Source organism: Vipera berus, assembly GCF_964194415.1.
Source record: "Vipera berus genome assembly, chromosome: 6".
Classification (NCBI taxonomy): Eukaryota; Metazoa; Chordata; class Lepidosauria; order Squamata; family Viperidae; genus Vipera; species Vipera berus.
In genome coordinates this window covers 47077800-47097244 of record NC_138208.1, presented here as the reverse complement: position 1 = coordinate 47097244, position 19445 = coordinate 47077800, and the positions used below count along the sequence as shown (strand labels likewise).

Here is a 19445-nt window from a genome sequence, read left to right as displayed (position 1 = left end):
CAATATCTTGGTTGCTGGTTCAATTATCATATTACTGTTTCCATGTTCACTGATTGCTTCCAGATCAAACTGATAATGAAGAGACTATTAAATGACCTTGAACAGCATTCTTCTCCAATGAGTGTAAAATAAGTATTAATTTCTTGCTAATTATCACAGCTAGGGATGAACATTCCAAAAAGTGATGGAGTAGGGAAAAGAAAAGCTGAAGTAAAATCATAAGCACAGTCATGGTCACATGATCTTTTACTTAATTATTGTATCATTTAGTAACTAAGTTGCTGATCCTAATTGTGGTCGCTAAACAAGGGCTATCTGTCCTCCATAGCTCAAGGCATCTGTGTGTTCTCAGATCAAATGTTAATTTTTCACGCTTTATCCTAGCTTTCTACAGTTTTTGTTTGATGTTTCAGCTCCTTTTAAAAAATAGCCATAGATGTTTTTGTTTACTGGTAATCAAGGTAGAACTGTTTTACTGAAGATGGATAATTTTACTGTAAATGACCCAGAGAATTTTGGCTGTTAGGATGTTATTATTTTTCCCTTTTAATTCACTGTGGTCAGCCAGAATAGAGGCTGTATACATATAGGGAAAACATGGTAAAATCATTATACAAAAAAAGCAAGCCTATGTTTTCTATCAAATACTTTGGACTGAATTATAGAAACAGACCATAATTTAGACTGTATCTAACAAACCAAGAAATCAGCCAAATTTCATCTTTAGACATTATAGACCTTACATGCCAACTGTACCATTTACAAGAATTTCAGTTAGTATAGATTACATGTAATGAGAGGATAGGGAACCACATTCTGGTTGTGGTATGAATAGGAGCAACAAATGTATGTGTGTATGGTATGCAGAGTATAATTCAGAATGCTAATATTGTTTTTATCAAACTTTTTGTCAATATGATGAGGAACCTTATTAGTACAGTACAGTAATACAGTACTGCATTAGTACAGTAATCTAGAGCCATGGTGGCAAATTGGTTAGCATGTAGTATTACAGGCTAGTTCTGCTGACTGCCAGGAGTTCGATCCTCACTGGCTCAAGGTTCATTTAGCCTTCCATCCCTTCGAGGTCAGTAAAATGAGAACCCAGATTGTTAGGGGCAATTGCTGACTCTGTAAAACGATTAGAGTGTGCTGTAAAGCAGGGGTCCCCAACCCCCGGTCTGTGAACCAATACCAGTCTGTGGCACGCTAGCAACCAGTCTGCACAAAGAAGCAAAGCCCCATCCGTGGGATGCAGGCAGCACACAAAACCATACACTCTCCAGTCTGCAGAAAAACTTTTCTCCATGGAACCAGTCCCTAGTGCCCAAAAGGTTGGGGACCTGTGCTGTAAAGCACTATGAAGCAGTATATAAGGCTAAGTGCTATTGCTATTGTTAAATTACTGGATCCTGACCTTGCACCTTTGCTAGATCTAAATGCAGTGCTGGAGCAACCATGAGCCACACAATTGTGTCCTATTCAATAATTATATATAGGTGCTTTCTGAACATGACTGCTGGTGCAATCATACATCGTTGAGTTAAACGGAGTTCAATATATACAGAAGGTATGTGCAATTTATCATATTAATATTTATTAATCACAACTCTTATTTTAATATACATGTTTACAAAACATGGAACATATTAAATATATTTTGGTTTATATTAGTATCATCTGAACAAAAAAGGAACTTTATTAGTACAGTAATACAGTACTGTATTAGTACAGTAATCAAAATTAAAAAACATTAAGAATTTGTTTCACAAAATTCCATAAAAACAATGAATTGAACCAAATCTACTTTTAAAAGATAGAACAGGAAAATAATGTAACAATTCATGTAAATAAATTCTTATAATTAACAAAAGTAGTCAAAGTTTTATGCATACAGAATACTGAAGATTATTTAGAAAAACTTAAACCTGGATAACAGGTTTGTAAGTAATAAACAACACCAAATGCTAAAAACATTAACAATGGCCTTAAAACTGCAACAGCAATGCAAGATGGATCACATATAATCCGACTTTCAAATGGTGGATACCATCGTGAATAACCTAGGTTAAAAAAACAAGAGAGGGAATGTAATGATCCTCTTTTAAAAGTAAATTTAAAATATAAAAGGCAATTGTAATACATACGAATGCTGTTTTCTTTCTCACGTTCAGGATTTCCTGTTTTTAAAAACAAACAAGGTTCAGACAAGCCAGTTAAAGCTTTTAGAATATTTTCTCTTGATAAACATTTTCATTTCTTACACAATGAATACATTAATTAGCCGTAGCAGTGATGCCACATTAACCAGTCTTTAAAATACAAGCAGAACTATCAAACTGATTATAATGGAATGTTTACTCCTATTTTTATAAGATACTCATTTGGCCAATGGAAAGAAACCCCATGTACCTTTTTTCCCCCCAAAAGGAGAAAAAAATACCACTGCTCTACCAAAATAAAAACTGAAAAGACTGAAAATCAAAATGATTTTAATGAACTGTAACATGATTCTCTTGTTTTCTCCTGGAACTACTATTTTATTCAGATTTGTACTCACTACAGAGATTGTCTTTACAAGTGTTTCCTTCTGGACAGTTACTGCATGGTTTTCCCTCTTTATAAGGGCGTACTCCACGGTAATTGCCTCTAAAAAACAGTGGATGAATATATTCTTAAATCATACCAAATATTGTTAAGTAGACAAAGCTAAACTGAAAATTTAGCTGAAAATGTCAATGACCTTATCTGAAGATACCAAGTCAAAATGTTAAAATGTTGTGCAAAATCTTGAACAAGTTTTGGGTCTCATGGTATTTCTTAGAGAATGTCAATTATCCTTTGTGGTACAGTGCTAAAATCTCATAATCCTTGAAAATAATCTGATTTTTTAATTAAAACAATAACAATTAAGTGACTCATGTTTAATGTTTTTCGGAATAACAGATGCACCACTCTGCCCTCACCCTCCCCATGTGTTTTTAATTTTTAATTTGATTTTAACTTTGTTTTACTTAGATGTAACTGTAAGCTGCCCAGTTACTCTATGATAAGATGGGTACCCAATAAATTATATATATATATATATATATATATATATATATATATATATATATATATATATATATATATATATAGATAGATAGATAGATAGATAGATAGATAGATAGATAGATAGATAGATAGACAGACAGACAGAAAGAGACAGACCTCAAGAGTAGTAAACCTAAATAATAGATGCATTCCATTGTACTATTCTGTCAGCAATGCAAATAAAGTATGTCCAATTTCGCAAATATTTATATCTCATAATTTTGTGTAATGGAAGAAAATATAACAATAAATCAGAAATACAAATTAAAGTTCATGTATGTGTGTGTATATGAGTTAATAGTTTCATGTGAAAATTAATCAGAATGAATTCTAGATGTTTTTATTCTTCACAAAGGTTATAACTTCTTTTAAAAGGATCTATATTGGGATTAAATCTATTTTAGTTGTGTTAGTACCACATTGTCATATGGGACAATTTATGTGACAGAGGACTCACCACTCTGTCTTTAAGCAAAAGAAAGCCATGGTTGGGAATTATTTCATTTGGATTCTTGTACTAAACAGGAGTCAATCCAACATGTTCTGAAATATACTCCCTGCCTCCACCAGAAATATGACAATGTTCCAAACTCCGCTGTTTGTAGTTCTCCTCCCATGACCTCCCCTATTCTGCAGAAGTGCCCATTAGTAATAGAAGTTGAAAGCCAACAATATCTAGTTTTTCAAATTTCCTATTAAGATACAGCCTACTTGCTCTGCCTCTTTGATTAAGATTGAAAGGCATAATAAATGACCTGAGCACTGAATGTAAGAATTGGGGTAGCATTCACTTTGTTCTTCTGCTCTTCAATTTCCATAATCTTCCTACCTTTGCAATCTTATAGCTCATCATTTTCTTCACAACAGGCTCCCTGATGCTCTCATTTGTGTTGCACAATGTCCAGGGGGAAGGTTGGAAAGTTTAATCTCTTTATTTCATAAACCAAGACCTCATCCATTCTATTCCCAGCCGATTCTTTCCATAGCTTAAAACAGGGGTCCGCAACCTTTCTGGGTTGGCAGCCCGGGGCGGGGGAGGGTGGTGTTGAGGCACCTTTACGCGCACTAACAGCCTGCGATTGCATGAAACAAATAGGGCCACAAACACCCAAGCGATGCTAGCACCCAAGTGATGCTGCGATGCTAGCGTGAGTGGGAGGAATGTGCACTTGCAGCGACGCTAGCGCCTGGCTCAATGCTGTAACACTAGCATGAGTGGGAGGTGCGCTTGTGCCGATGCTAGCACCCATGTGATGCCGCAACACTGCAGCGAGTGGGGCGTGCAAGTGTGCACAGATGCATGCACTGGCCAGCCACTCACCCGGCCCAGTGGCCAACAGCCTGATTGTGGGCCGCGGCCCACAGGTTGGGGGACCCCTGTCTTTTCAATGGAGAGAGATGTAAATTGTGATGGAGATGTAAATATATTTAACTGTACTTGTTCACTCCAACAAATACATGGTGGGCAAATTGTATAAGATTATTTGCATATCTTCTTCCACCATCAAAACTGCCTATTTTCCTCCCCCTTGCACAATTGAAAATAGCACCAGCTAGGCAAAAATGTGATTGATAGAAAATCTGACAGGATCAAAACTAGTTTTATAATTTATAAAATAGGAACTTTTCTTTTTGAATAGTACGAAAAGGTTTACAGGATAAAATTGCAAAACAATTCAAGTAAATTTTGGAGTTAAAAAAAATACTAATGACATTTATCTTGCCACCTTTTTTCCAGAACATACATTTATTTATGAGATGCATGAAGCTGCCTAACAGTATATTCAGAGTAAATGAAGAAAGTCTTTTCAATTAATTCATAGAACTAGATTTACTTTTAATAATTTTTACATACAAGTAGTCCTTGACTTATACCTAGAATTGGAACCAGAATTTCTCAATGGTTAAATGAGTTATCATGTGACTGGACCTGATTTTATACCCATTTTTCATTAAGTGAATCACATTATTAAGTGAATCCAGCTTTCCCTACTGATTTTGTCAGAAAATCAGGTTGGGAAGGTCACAAATCACAATCGTGTGACACTGCAACCATCATAAATGCAAACTGATTGCCAAGTGCCCAAATTACAATCACATGGACTTGGGGATGGTGCAATGTTTGTTGAGTACAATGATGGTTCATAAGTCAGTTTTTTCAGCACCTCAGTAGCTTTGAACAAATGGTCCTAGGGACTACCTGTGCTAGCAATTGGGTTCTTCTATATAAAATACAGTATGTATTCTACCATTGATATGTGGCCTCTAACAAAGAGATTACATTTACTTACACATTTATATAAAGTTAAGATGTAACTTTGAAATCTATATACTACTAAAAGTCTAATTGTCATGACCATTAACTGGATGAAACAGTGTATCATAGAGGAAGGTACCTCAAATGGCACCTCAGTAGCTTTGAACAAATGGTCCTAGGGACTACCTGTGCTAGCAATTGGGTTCTTCTATATAAAATACAGTATGTATTCTACCATTGATATGTGGCCTCTAACAAAGAGATTACATTTACTTACACATTTATATAAAGTTAAGATGTAACTTTGAAATCTATATACTACTAAAAGTCTAATTGTCATGACCATTAACTGGATGAAACAGTGTATCATAGAGGAAGGTACCTCAAATGGGCTAACTTACAGAATACATCCAAAATATGGATGTATTACTTCTTCCCAAAGGAAGGCTGTTGTGCAGGTGGACTGCTACTTCAGTCACATGACCTTCATTTTCAACATTCTGTGAATTTCCCAGCCAGTCTTGCAATCCTTTCCTCCCTTCACCACCCAGCATCAGCCATTGAAAAGGTAAGAAAAGGAAGGTAGTTCCACACAGTGCCAATGCCACACCCAGTGCATTCCTGTCTGTGCTGCCACTTTATGTGCCTTGCTCGACCAGCACTGCCCTCCATGTGGCTTCCTTGACACATGTACCATCTCTTGAGGGATGGGAAAAGGAATGGTGAAAGGGAGGGAGGAAGGGAAGGGGGAAGAAAGGAAGAAAAGAGGCAGGAAATTGCTCCAACCATTTTTGCCCTCCTCCCCATTCTTTCATGGGTTGTCATAAATTTCTAGTCATGTTCTGGCACCGTTTGAAAATTTTCTATGCAGTTTCCTTATAACTCACCAGCTGATTTTTTAAAATAAAGTTAATAAAAATATATGTCAAATTATAACATTTAAAGTATTACAGACAGCAAACTAATTGAAAATAAATTGTTTAAAATAATATATGTAAATGCATAACACAATTTCAGATTTCTTTAATATGTGTTAACTTACGCTGGAGCATAATTGCACACTAAAATGTTATTATTTTTTTCCTTTCCATCCATGTAACGGCAGTAAACAACAGCACAACCAACTTTGTGTGAAGTAGCCCAAACTACCTGAAAAAGGAAGAACGCCTGTTTTGAATGTCAGTTTCTCTCCAATCTCTTTCTGTTTTGATCTGCATTTGGCCAATAAATATTTATTTTTCACATTTCTAAACCACCCATCTCCCTCAAAGAGGGAGTTAATTACATTAAAATTTGCCTCAAACAAAATACAGGTAGTTTTCAATTTACAACCACAATTGAGCACAAAATTTATGTTTATTAGGTGAGTTTTGCCCCATTTTACAATCTTTCTTGCCACAATTGTTAACCATTGCAATTGTTAAGCTAGTAACACGGTTATTAAGTGAATATGGCTTCCCCATTGACTTTGCTTGTCGGAAGGATGCAAAAGCTGATCACATGACCCTGGGACACTGCAACTGTCATAAATATGAGTCAGTTGCCATGTACCCAAATTTTGATCATGTAACTTTGGGGGATGCTGCAACAGTCACACGTTTGAAAAATGGTCATAAGTCACTTTTTTCAGTGTCATCGTAACTTTGAACAGTCCACTCCTGGGCTGGTGATAAGAGTATATGAGATTTTAATATGCCACCTAGTCGTGTAGAGTCTGGAATAGTGTCATGAATTTGTTTCTGATGGCCCAACACATACCAGGGGTTGCATGTCAGATGTTTTTTTTTAAAAAATGTCTTGAGAAACTTGTAACTGATGTGGTAGCAAAGGACATTAACACCAATCCATTGCCATTGACAGACCACTTTGTTTACTTTGTCTTATTGGTGCCTCATTTACTATAGGGAGACAATCAGAATGTTCAAAGCGATGAATCCTATAGAGTTCCAAATGTTTGAGGGTTTTCAAGGATGTATACTGGGCAGCTCAGCTGAGACCTTGGCTCAGGATTCTTTGTGCTGTTAATTTAGCCACCCATGTGCTGCATTTGGGCCCCTTCCACATTGTCAAAGCAGCCAAGGAGATGATCTGTAACTGGGTCCATGCTATGATGCCTCACTGTTTGTGGGAGAGATGGTACGCAGTATGCCTGCCAGAATCAAAACCAATTTGTTTCCAACTTTCCCTTTTGGTCAGACTGTAGCTGCAGTCCAGGAACTCCAGAACTCTGGAGGAAGGGGATTATCTAGACTCGTTTGAGTTGGGTTTCAGGCTAGGATTTGATAAGAGACCGCCTTGATTGTGTTTGTAGGAGACCACTGGCAAATCTGCAATGGGAGTGGTGCATCCATTCTTCTGCTCCTTGATTTCTCGACCATAGTATCCTTCTGGACTGGCTCCAGATATTGCAAAGGAGTGGCACCATTTTGCAGTTATTCCCTTGTTTTCTTTAGAGACAATTCTGTTGATGTTGTTTGGGGAGAAAGGTCATTTTCTAGGCCCCTCTTCAATTAGGGTGCCACAAGATTCAACTTTTTCTCTCTTTCTATTCAACATCAACATGAACCCACTCTGTGATATCCTACATCACTCTTGGGTTTAGTATAATCAATATGCTGATGATAACTAGAGAGAATAAAGACAACAACTTTTGACAAAGGCCAGATCCATTAGCCAAAGCCATGAGGAGACACATGGCTTAAATCCAAAACAATCTAATGTATGAACAAATGGCCAAAACAGACATAGCACAACCAGGCTTCCAAGATTCTGTTATTATAGCCACTCAATAGTTGTAGCCTTCCTGTGGAGTTGATTCTCGGTCTGGTTTACTTGACGATAAGCAATTATAACTGCTGGCTGAGACTTTTTGATATTTTGTTTCAGGATATAAAGGCATGTAGAATGCGGAAAACTGTCTCTGATTGAATCCTACCAAGAAGAAGTGGTTGTGGTTTCCAGGACCAACTGGTTCTGAGTTATTTTATCTCTGAACTTGGATGGGATTGCACTTCCTTCATTCAAGGCTGTTATGAAATCTAGAGATCTTTAGAAAAGTCTTTGTTCAGCTTCATCTGGTGCAGCAGTTTTAGCCTTTCCTCAATTGGAAGGCCCTTCAGACAGCCACTCATGTCTTGACTATTGCACCACACTCTATGCAACGCTGCCTCAAAAGCAGCAGGTCCACATCTACAACAGTGTGAGCAGTTATGGACATGCCACGACTATGTAACGTCTCTGCTCCATAACTTGCACCGGATACCAATTTGCTTCAAGGTACTGCTTATCACCTATGAACTGCTACATGGTACAGGACACGGTTATTTGAGGGACTGCCTATCTCCTGTGGTATCTGTCTGGCCAATTAAAACTAATAGTGTTGATGCACTCTGGGGTCCTTCAATTAAACAATGTCATCTATCTGATGCCAGGAAACACCCTTCTCTGTGGCAGCAATTGCATTATGCAATGAGATACCCACTGAGATTTGGATGATTCCCTCCTTGTTGGTGTTCCAAAAAAGCATACAGACCTGACTATTCTCTTAGGTCTTGATTAGGTGGTTGATCCCATCTTTGTTTACCATTTTGCTCATCTTTCTTCTTCGTTAAGGTCTGGTTCTACTGTTTGTTCTCTCTTAGTATTGTTTTTATTTTGGAGGAATTATATTCAGCACAGAGTCATTTGGAGTTAGGTGGCATAAACAAATGTTTACAGACGGAATTAATTTTTTCCTTTTTGAATTTCCCAGTTGCCTTTTACCATTATGTTTGTAAATATGCAATCTTACACAATAACTTCACCTACTAAGCAGTTGTAATCAGTACTTCATAATTTACTATCACAATGGACTATGTGAACACAAAAGTACACATCTTACCTGGGTATAATGTCCACATACTTTGGTGCAGTGATGGGTAGAGAAAGTGTAGTATTTTACCTCATTGTGAAATGCTGTGATTGGATTCTTAACATTAAAGAAATTTTGGCTTGCACCTCCCAACCACATATTTTCTCCAGTTGGCTTAAATTTACGATCAGGATGGTACCTTTGATTAGGATTATGTTTCCAAACACATTTATTTCCCCATGCTCTAGCAATTCTAGCTAAAGCTAAATCAAATGTCTGCAAAAGATAAAATTATCAGTTAAGCTTTTAATCATATTTATCTCCCTCTAGTAAATGCACAAATATCAAATTGAGACCCATCAGAATACTGATAGGAATTTCTATGCACGTAGTTCATATAAAGCAAATTATTTTTTATTAAAATCTGGAATTTTCAAGAAGATATAACACCTAAAACATTTTCAGAGATGATTCTTACTTACCTGTAATGTCTGTATAAAAAGTTGGTTTTGCATTTTTAAAACTATAATTATAAAAATAAAATTTATAATTTTAATATATATATACAAGAAAAACATTATACCTATGCTTTGAATCACATGTGTAGATACTGATTACATATTGAAGCAGAATAGTCTCCAGTGAAAATTTAATAGGATGGTTGTGCAACAAACTGTTGCAATGTAGATTGATTTTATAACTGATCAGCTATATCTTTTTCCAAGATATTCTTCTCAACTTTCTATTCTTACCCTACCTCTCGGTAAATCAGAATTAAGTTTACTTAATATGTGTAGATCTTCTGCACTTTTGCTTCCTCCAAGCTTCACTTTATACATCTAGAGATTAATGTAAGTACATTAAAAACATGCAAGTGTACATCAAAGCAATATGGTTTCAAAATAAATTATCAATTATCATGATGGATCATAATCTGAATAAGAACCACCATGAGATGTTCAGGTAAAATATCTTTCTGCTTACCAGATGTGAAGAAAAAAATATTGTGAACTATCACCACCTAGTACTGTATATAAAGCCAGAGTTACTGTATGTGGCACATGTTGGCAACTCCCATTTTTAAAGGAATAGAGAAAAAAGCTATTAGAACCAGGACAAGATCATCGTAATTCCTCTAAGAAATTATTACTAGGTAAGAAATTACTTTTGCTTTTTCTTAGATCACACCCTTTCCTTCTGTCACAGGTTGCATATTCCAGACATTGTTTTTTAAAAATGTATTTAAATGTTACCAGTAGAAATGTGGATTAGCAGAAAGAACAGTAGTAATTATACAGATTAGGGAACAGAGTATTCCACATTTGCTTTTAACTTCCTTCCTCTATGGCAGTAGTGACAAACTTTAATGTGGGTTACATACAAATAAATACTAGCCTTATTCTGTTCATTATAGCTAGTTTTGGTATCCATCTGTGCACTGAGAGATTTCTTATTAGAGGTTATCTTTCAACTTTAAAAGGTCCCTGCAACGGGCAGAAATAACTTGTCCTAAAATGAAAAAAGGGAGCTATAAATAACTAGTATCAGCAAAGTAAATGTTGCTGCAGCATAGTAGAGAATAATCCCCCCACTGCAGAACTTAAAAACTATTTCCTTTCTCATCTTCTGATTTATTAGATGTGTTAGATGTTTTTGTGCCAGCCATGGCAGTTCCCCAAAAAGGTCATCAGATGGGAGCAAAGAGGCATCTTTGCTCCCACTGGTGGGTCAGGGGTCCCCGGCCCCTGCAGCCCCATTGGAGAGAGTTAATTGGTAAGGGAGGGGCTGAGAACCCCCATAAAAACCTCTGCTCAGGGGCTGCTCTCGTCTGCTCTCTTTGTTCTCTCTCCTACTTGCTTGCTTGCTGATCCATGAGCTCAATCCAGGCATGGATGCCTCCATGCCAGGGAACTCTTTCTCTTTACTCTATCGTTAATAAAGCTTTATCTGATTGCATCCCTGCGTGCTGCTCTTTTACTTGGAAGCACCTTAACGAACCATCGGTCTCGTGAGGCCATCTCACAAGATGAGTAACCAATCTTTTCATGCTGAGACTGCTGATGGAGTCCAGCAGCCAGACTCAATGCTCACTTGAAACTTAACATTCTGAGAGAATTGGAGAATGTTTCAACTTCCAGCAACTTGTTTGCTTTGATACTTAGATATGTTTTTAATGACTTCACTTTTAAAAGTTAAATGCTTTTTACGTGCTTCTAATGACTTAACTTTTAACCTCTGGATGTGGCTTAGGGATCACTGGTAGGATTCATAATCAGATGCTTATCATTACCGAATGGATACCTTGGTTGCAATGGTTTGCATTTTGTTTTCTTAAACACATGCATTCATTTTCTTGTACGAGGGCAATTCGGAAATAAACCTCTGTTTGGTTATCAATAACAAACACTTGCAGGTATAGAACTTTTATTATGCACATTAGAAAACTACAAGATTATATTACTCTTCGGCATAATCGCCATTCAAATTGAGGCACTTGTCATAACATCTTACAAGGTTTGAAATTCCTTAGTAGTAGTCGCTCGGTGCCAAATATGGACTATGGGGGGGGTGTCTATGATTAAAAACATTCCAATGAACTGCTTCAAAAGTTCTTGGGTGCGTCTACTGGAGTGCAGGCAAGCATTATCGTGAACCAACACACCAGAAATGGCGCCATAGAAAATCCCACCAAATGTGAAGATGCCGAAGGCTAGTGAAGTTCATGGAACGTGGTTTGACCATCAATTCAGAGGTCTACAGTGAAACGTTACAAAAACTCAGACAAGGCATTCATAACAAGCGTCGGGGCATGCTGACTTCCGGTGCGGTGTTGGTTCACGATAATGCTCACCCGCACACCGCTAGATGCACCCAAGAACTTTTGAAGCAGCTCGTTGGAATGTTTTTGATCACCTCGCGCCCCCCCATAGCCTAGATTTGACGCTGAGCAGCTACTAAGGAATTTCAAACCTTGCAAGACATTATGACAAGCGCCTCAATTTGAATGGCGATTATGTCAAAAAGTAATGTATTTTTCCAATGTATATAATAAAAGTTCTGTAACTGCAAGTGTCTGTCATTGATAACCAAACGGAGGTTTATTTCCGAATTGCCCTCGTATTTATTCATTGAATTTATATACTCTTTTACTATATAAATTTCTTGAGTACGATTGCAGCTTAGAAGTAATTCAACACATATATACAAAAATATACAAAAATACTAATGTATATATATATTTGTGTAAATTACTAACAAAGAATTAAGGGAGACTGAAATACATTTCTAACTTATTAGTTTTCATCAGTCAGCCATACCCTTCTGAGATTCGAACCTGGGCTGATTGCACCTTAGGCAGTTGTTTTTACCTCTTGAGCCACAGGATCTCTCTCGCTTTTGTTAGCTTCTGCAAGGGGAGATATGTGTCACATGTTAACTATTTAATTACCTTGCTAGGCCCCAAACATGGGGCAAATCTTTATTTCCTGTTTTCAGCCTATCTTGAAGGCCATCGAACAGGCAGTAGTCACACCGGACAGCTCATATATTTGTGTAAATTACTAACAAAGAATTAAGGGAGACTGAAATGCATTTCTAACTTATTAGTTTTCATCAGTCAGCCATACCCTTCTGAGATTCGAACCTGGGCTGATTGTACCTTAGGCAGTAGGGTGCAGTAAGGTGCAATCAGCCCAGGTTCGAATCTCAGAAGGGTATGGCTGACTGATGAAAACTAATAAGTTAGAAATGCATTTCAGTCTCCCTTAATTCTTTGTTAGTAATTTACACAAATATATGAGCTGTCCGGTGTGACTACTGCCCGTTCGATGGCCTTCAAGATAGGCTGAAAACAGGAAATAAAGATTTGCCCCATGTTTGGGGCCTAGCAAGGTAATCTAAATAGTTAACATGTGACACACACACACACACACACACACACACACACACACACACACACACATATATATATATATATATATTCAAAAAGCCTTGACAAATTCTTAACACATATTTCCCTTGCCTTCTAGCTAATAAAAGAGAGAAAGAACCTGTGGCTCAAGAAGTTAAAACAACTGCCTAATATATAATCAGCCCAGGTTCGAATCTCAGATAAAGGGTATGACTGACTGATGAGAACATAATAAGTTCGAAATGATCATCTCAGCCTCCCAAATTCTTTATTAGCAATTTGAATAATTTACACAAATAATGATCTGTCATAAGTTGACTATATCCTGTGGATAAGCCTTGAGTCAGGCCAAAGCAGGAAAGAAAGAGTTAATTAGCAAGGTGCATTCAAAAAGCCTTAACAAATTCTTAACATTATATATATATATATATATATATATATATATATATATATATATATATATCTCCCTTTCATGGATTACTGCCTTGTCGTGGCGAAGGGGCTTGCGTAATTCAATGAAGCTATGAGCTATGCCGTGCAGGGCCACCCAAGACGGACAGGTCATAGCAGAGAGTTCTGACAAAACGTGATCCACTGGAGAAGGAAATGGCAACCCACTCCAGTATCTTTGCCATGAAAACCCTATGGACAGTACCAAAAGGCAAAACGATATGACGCTGGAAGATGAGCCCCTCAGGTCGGAAGGCGTCCAATATGCTACTGGGGAAGAGCAGAGGGCTAGTACTAGTAGCGCCAGAAAGAATGAAGCAACTGGGCCAAAGCTGAAAGGACGCTCAGCTGTGGATATGTCTGGTGGTGAAAGGAAAGTCCGATGCTGTAAAGATTTTTTCTCCATAGGAACCTGGAATGTAAGATCCATGAATCAAGGAAAGCTGGACATGGTCAAACAAGAGATGACAAGACTAAACATTGACATCTTAGGTATCAGCGAACTAAAATGGACAGGAATGGGTGAATTTAATTCAGATGACCATCAGGTATACTACTGCGGGCAAGAATCCCTCAGAAGAAATGGAGTAGCCTTCATAGTCAATAAAAAAATAGGAAAAGCAATACTGGGATACAATCCTCAAAATGACAGAATGATCTCAGTTCGAATCCAAGGCAAACCATTCAATATCACAGTAGTCCAAGTCTATGCCCCAACCACAGGTGCTGAAGAGGATGAAATTGACCGGTTCTATGAAGCCCTACAGCACCTTATAGAACTAACACCCAGAAATGATGTCCTTATCATCATGGGGGATTGGAATGCTAAAGTAGGAAGCCAAAAGATAACTGGAATAACAGGCAAGTTTGGCCTTGGAGTACAAAATGAAGCTGGGCACAGGCTGATAGAATTTTGTCAAGAGAATACAATGGTCATAGCAAACACTCTTTTCCAACAACCCAAGAGACGGCTTTACACATGGACATCACCAGACGGTCAACACAGAAATCAGATTGACTATATGCTCTGCAGCCAAAGATGGAGAAGCTCTATACAGTCAGTAAAAACAAGACCAGGAGCTGACTGTGGCTCAGACCATGAGCTTCTTGTTGCAAAGTTTAGGCTTAAATTAAAGAAAGTAGGGAAAAGCGCTAGGCCAGTCAGGTATGAATTAAATCATATCCCTGTTGAATATACAGTAGAGGTGACAAATAGATTTAAGGAATTAGATCTGATAGACAGAGTGCCTGAAGAACTATGGACAGAGGTTCGCAACATTGTACAACAGGTAGCAACCAAAACCATCCCAAAGAAAAAGAAATGCAAGAAAGCAAAATGGCTGTCTGAGGAAGCTTTGCAAATAGCTGAGGAAAGGAGGGAAGCAAAAGGCAAGGGAGAAAAAGAAAGATATGCCCAATTAAATGCAGAATTCCAAAGAATAGCTAGAAGAGATAAGAATGCCTTCTTAAATGAACAATGCAAAGAAATAGAAGAAAACAATAGAATAGGGAGGACCAGAGATCTTTTCAAGAAAATTGGAGAGATGAAAGGAACGTTTCATGCAAAAATGGGCATGATAAAGGACCAAAATGGCAGGGACCTAACAGAGGCAGAAGAGATTAAGAAGAGGTGGCAAAATTACACAGAAGAACTATACAAGAATGAGCTTAACGTCCCTGATAATCACAATGAGGTGGTCACTGACCTTGAGCCAGACATCCTAGAATGTGAAGTGAAGTGGGCCTTAGAAAAGCTGAGCAACAACAAAGCTAGTGGAGGTGACAGTATTCCAGCTGAGCTATTCAAAATCTTAAAAGACGATGCAGTAAAAGTGCTACACTCAATTTGCCAGCAAATTTGGAAAACTCAACAGTGGCCACAGGATTGGAAAAGATCAGTTTACATTCCAATTCCAAAGAAAGGCAGTGCCAAAGAATGTTCAAACTATCGCACCATTGCACTCATTTCTCATGCTAGTAAAGTTATGCTTAAAATTCTACAAGCTAGACTCCAGCAGTATGTGGATCGAGAACTACCAGAAGTACAGGCAGGATTTCGAAGAGGCAGAGGAACTAGAGATCAAATTGCTAACATACGCTGGATCATGGAGAAAGCTAGAGAATTCCAGAAAAACATCTACTTCTGCTTCATTGACTATGCTAAAGCCTTTGATTGTGTGGATCATAACAAACTCTGGCAAGTCCTTAAAGAGATGGGCATACCAGACCATCTTATTTGTCTCTTGAGAAATCTATATGCGGGACAAGAAGCAACAGTGAGAACTGGACACGGAACCACTGATTGGTTCAAAATTGGGAAAGGAGTCCGGCAAGGCTGTATACTGTCGCCTTGCCTATTTAACTTATATGCAGAGCACATCATGAGAAAGGCAGGGCTAGATGAATCAAAAGTTGGAATTAAGATTGCCGGAAGAAACATCAACAACCTAAGATATGCAGATGATACCACTCTAATGGCAGAAAGTGAAGAAGAACTAAAGAGCCTCTTGTTGCGGGTGAAGAAGGAGAGTGCAAAACTTGGGTTGAAACTAAACATTAAGAAAACCAAGATCATGGCATCTGGCCCTCTCAATTCCTGGCAAATAGATGGGGAAGAAATGGAGGTAGTGACAGATTTTATTTTCCTGGGCTCCAAGATCACTGCAGATGGGGACTGTAGCCAAGAAATTAAAAGACGCTTGCTCCTGGGGAGGAAAGCCATGACAAATCTAGACAGCACACTAAAAAGCAGAGACATCACCCTGTCAACAAAAGTGTGTATAGTCAAGGCTACGGTCTTGCCAGTTGCAATGTATGGCAGCGAAAGCTGGACCATAAGAAAGGCTGAGCGCCAAAGAATTGAAGCCTTTGAACTATGGTGCTGGAGAAGACTCCTGCGAGTTCCTTGGACTGCAAGGCGATCAAACCGGTCAGTCCTAGAGGAGATCAACCCTGACTGCTCTTTAGAAGGCCAGATCCTGAAGCTAAAACTCAAATACTTTGGCCACCTAATGAGAAGGAAGGACTCACTGGAGAAGAGCCTAATGCTGGGAAAGATTGAGGGCAATAGAAGAAGGGGACGACAGAGAATGAGGTGGCTGGATGGAGTCATTGAAGCAGTAGGAGTGAGCTTAGATGGACTCCAGAAGATGGTAGATGACAGGAAGGCCTGGAGGAACATTGTCCATAGGGTCGCGATGGGTCGGACACGACTTCGCAACTAACAACAACAAAATATATATATGTGTGTGTGTGTGTGTGTGTGTGTGTGTGTGTGTGTGTGTATAACTAAACCAAACAATAAAAAATATTCTTGTGAAAAGGATGGTCTATCCCCTTATTTGGGAAAAAGTAAACTGATAATAGGCACAAGGTGAAAGTAGGCAGGAAAATCCCTATGGAAAACAGCTCAGGACCGCAAAACTACATGGAGATAAAGGCGTTCAGATTTGCTGGTTGAAGCTTGGAAACTTGCTGGGTGACTTTGCCCTTGTCCCAACCTTTCAGTCCTGGTTGTGGGATATGGAATTAACTTTGGAGGAATGATTAAATTGAAGCTCCTGGGGAAAAAACAAAACTGTTTTTTTTTCTTGAGATATCCGTTCTCTCCAGCTCGACGGTCCCACAAACTTTCGCCACTATCACAGGCACCAATCCGAATGACTTTCGGGCCCTGGGAGCAGCACCCTCCGCGGGCGAACTTGAATGTCTTAACTGGGTCTCCCCCCCCCCCGTCTAAGGGACGGCACGCTAACAGGCAGAGGCTTCTCTTTTCCTCAGACCCCTGGCTGCCTTCCTCCCTCTAATGCCCCGAGCTTTCTGCCCCCCGCTCGCCGGCAAGCCTTCGAACCGCTCACCATGTAAAGCATGTTGGAGGCAGAGGGCTTGACTTCGCTGCGGAACTTGTTATGGATGTCGACGTATTGGTTGATAAAGGTACGGTTGGTGATGTCGGGCAAAGGCGGAAAGTTACTTTTCGCTTCTCCGAGGAGGAGGAGGAGAGTCACCAGCTCCGCCGCGCCCCACCACCAGAGGCTCTTCATGGTCGCAGCAACGGCGAACTGGCGAGAAACTGCGCGCGCACTAATGGTCTTCCTGCAGCCGCCGGCGCCGAACTTGGTAGCCCGGCGCCCAGGATCTTCCTGAAGGATGGCCTGCCGGGCTTGCAAAACTTGTGGGAAACGATTGCTTCAGTCTCCAGCGCCCTCCTCCTCCTCCTTCGTTAGGATTGCTAGCCCTCTTCTGAATCGCATCAGGCTTTTTGGGGGAGTAAATTCTATCCTAGTCCGTGAAGTTTGTTTTTCAGAAGTCGTACCCTGGATTCCTCTTCAATTTTTAATCCTAGATAGGCTTAGCCAGCAGTCTCCTGGAAAGAACCCAGGGGCGTGTTTTTTTTTTCTCTCGGCTGAATAAATATACATTTTTTTGTTAGCAGAAGTTATGTCTGGAAAATTGGACAGCCTATTGCATTTTTCTAAATATACTTTTCTATTTTGAAAAAAATTCAGGATTTGTCAGATGAAGATCCACTGAATGTCAACAAATTATCTGCCTCCCATTCTACTCATCTGCTCTGTGGGAGGCATTATTTTGGGTTAGGCCTGTAAAATGTGCTGGGTTTAGATCTCCATATATGTATGAATATGCATGTCGTATTGAAACAAATCAAGATGCTGTTTGAGAGCTGTATGCAACGAAATTTCATTTTGATGTATGCCGATTGGTGTACATTCAAAGTGACAATAAAGTTATCATCATTATCAAATATCTTTCTGTCTGGCTCTCCTCTTCAATAAACTGCAACCTCCTTTCTAAAGCAGTCTCCATTTTGATTATTCCTGGCTTGGATTGGACCCTGGTGGAGATTTTTCCTTCAACGGATGTATATGATAGTCTCAAGAAAAGTCACTCTAAGACTCAGGATGCACACAATAGGCTGGATAGCATCAGTTGAGTATTCTGATCGCTTTTTAGTTAAATAATATAATGTGAAAATCAACAATGTAGAAGTAATAACAGCAATTCAACTAATGATAAACAGGAAGCTGCATATTGACATTATTATAAAAATGGCATGTGAAAGTAATGCTACTTCTCCAAAATGTATTACTGTAATTCAAACAAAACCTCAATCACATAATGCAGTAAAGGCCTTCTTTCCATCCAGTTAAAGACTGAAAATAACACCTAATAGCATCTACTCTGTAAAAAACTAAAATTTCACTATAAGCGAAGTATCTCTATAAATCTGTACAGAAGAATCTGACTGAAACAATATCTGATTTGGATTTTCTTTTCCTCAGTTTTATCCAGTGATATTTTGATGGGTATCTATTTGCCCTGAGAGAAATGGAAACCTCAATAAGCAAGCATTAATACTTTGTAAGATACTGAAAGATAAATTACCTTGCACCTTTCTGGTGTTTTAAATCTCTACATCTACTTTATTTCAGTTGTTAATGGAGATATCTCAAGTATACTTTTGTTCTATTTTATAGGGTGTTTCAATAAGGGTGAGCAATCCACAATCCTACTACCAGTCCATTGCCTCTGAACAACTTTTGTGACCTTTTGAATTCTGTCTGCAGTTGTTGAAATTGAAGGAACAAAATATTTCCATTTTGAGCTGGGGAAAACATAACTACAGTGTTACTCCTAAAATGAACATTTTGTGTTGTTCATTTTATTGACTGTACTTTTATTGGTCAATGATTGAAATAAAGTTCTTTCTGTCTTACTATATTTTCCCCTATTATTGACAAAGCAAAATCTGTCAGTACAAAATGTCAGCATAAAATGGATTGCCCACATCAGTCCCTTTTCCCTGCTTCTGTTGCAACTCTATGCAGAATTGTGTAGTTTTGATCTTTGGGCCACCAGCCACA

The 19445-nt window shown here is 38.6% G+C and overlaps 1 protein-coding gene and 1 long non-coding RNA gene across 3 annotated transcripts; one reads left to right on the top strand and one right to left on the bottom strand.

Moving 5' to 3' along the window:
* Positions 1–1684: 1684 nt before the first annotated feature.
* On the bottom strand, positions 1685–17959 carry LOC308669473 (GLIPR1-like protein 1). 2 transcript variants are annotated; one of them, XM_081330194.1, is made up of 6 exons: positions 17418–17959; positions 9231–9476; positions 6393–6499; positions 2561–2649; positions 2148–2180; positions 1685–2063 (listed from the first exon to the last, which is right to left on the bottom strand). In XM_081330194.1, the coding sequence occupies exons 1-6, from the start codon at positions 17601–17603 to the stop codon at positions 1909–1911; spliced, it is 816 nt and encodes a 271-aa protein (XP_081186320.1). In that variant the 5' UTR covers positions 17604–17959; the 3' UTR covers positions 1685–1908. The 2 variants fall into 2 exon arrangements, with proteins under 2 accessions (XP_081186320.1, XP_081186319.1); XM_081330193.1 differs by having other exon boundaries at positions 1685–2180.
* LOC308669475 lies at positions 5603–8247 on the top strand. The gene is made up of 3 exons (XR_014026766.1): positions 5603–5918; positions 6456–6528; positions 8237–8247. It is a non-coding gene; the product is annotated as an uncharacterized lncRNA (long non-coding RNA).
* Positions 17960–19445: the final 1486 nt, after the last annotated feature.

Excerpts from the sequence above, each read along its gene's own strand:
- LOC308669473 (XM_081330193.1), bottom strand. The coding sequence starts at position 17,603 with ATGAAGAGCCTCTGGTGGTGGGGCGCGGCGGAGCTGGTGACTCTCCTC. Across the intron at positions 6,500-9,230 it reads TATGTGGACATTATACCCAG|GTAGTTTGGGCTACTTCACA; the intron begins GTAAGATGTGTA and ends TTCCTTTTTCAG. Across the intron at positions 2,650-6,392 it reads GTGTGCAATTATGCTCCAGC|AGGCAATTACCGTGGAGTAC; the intron begins GTAAGTTAACAC and ends ACTGTTTTTTAG.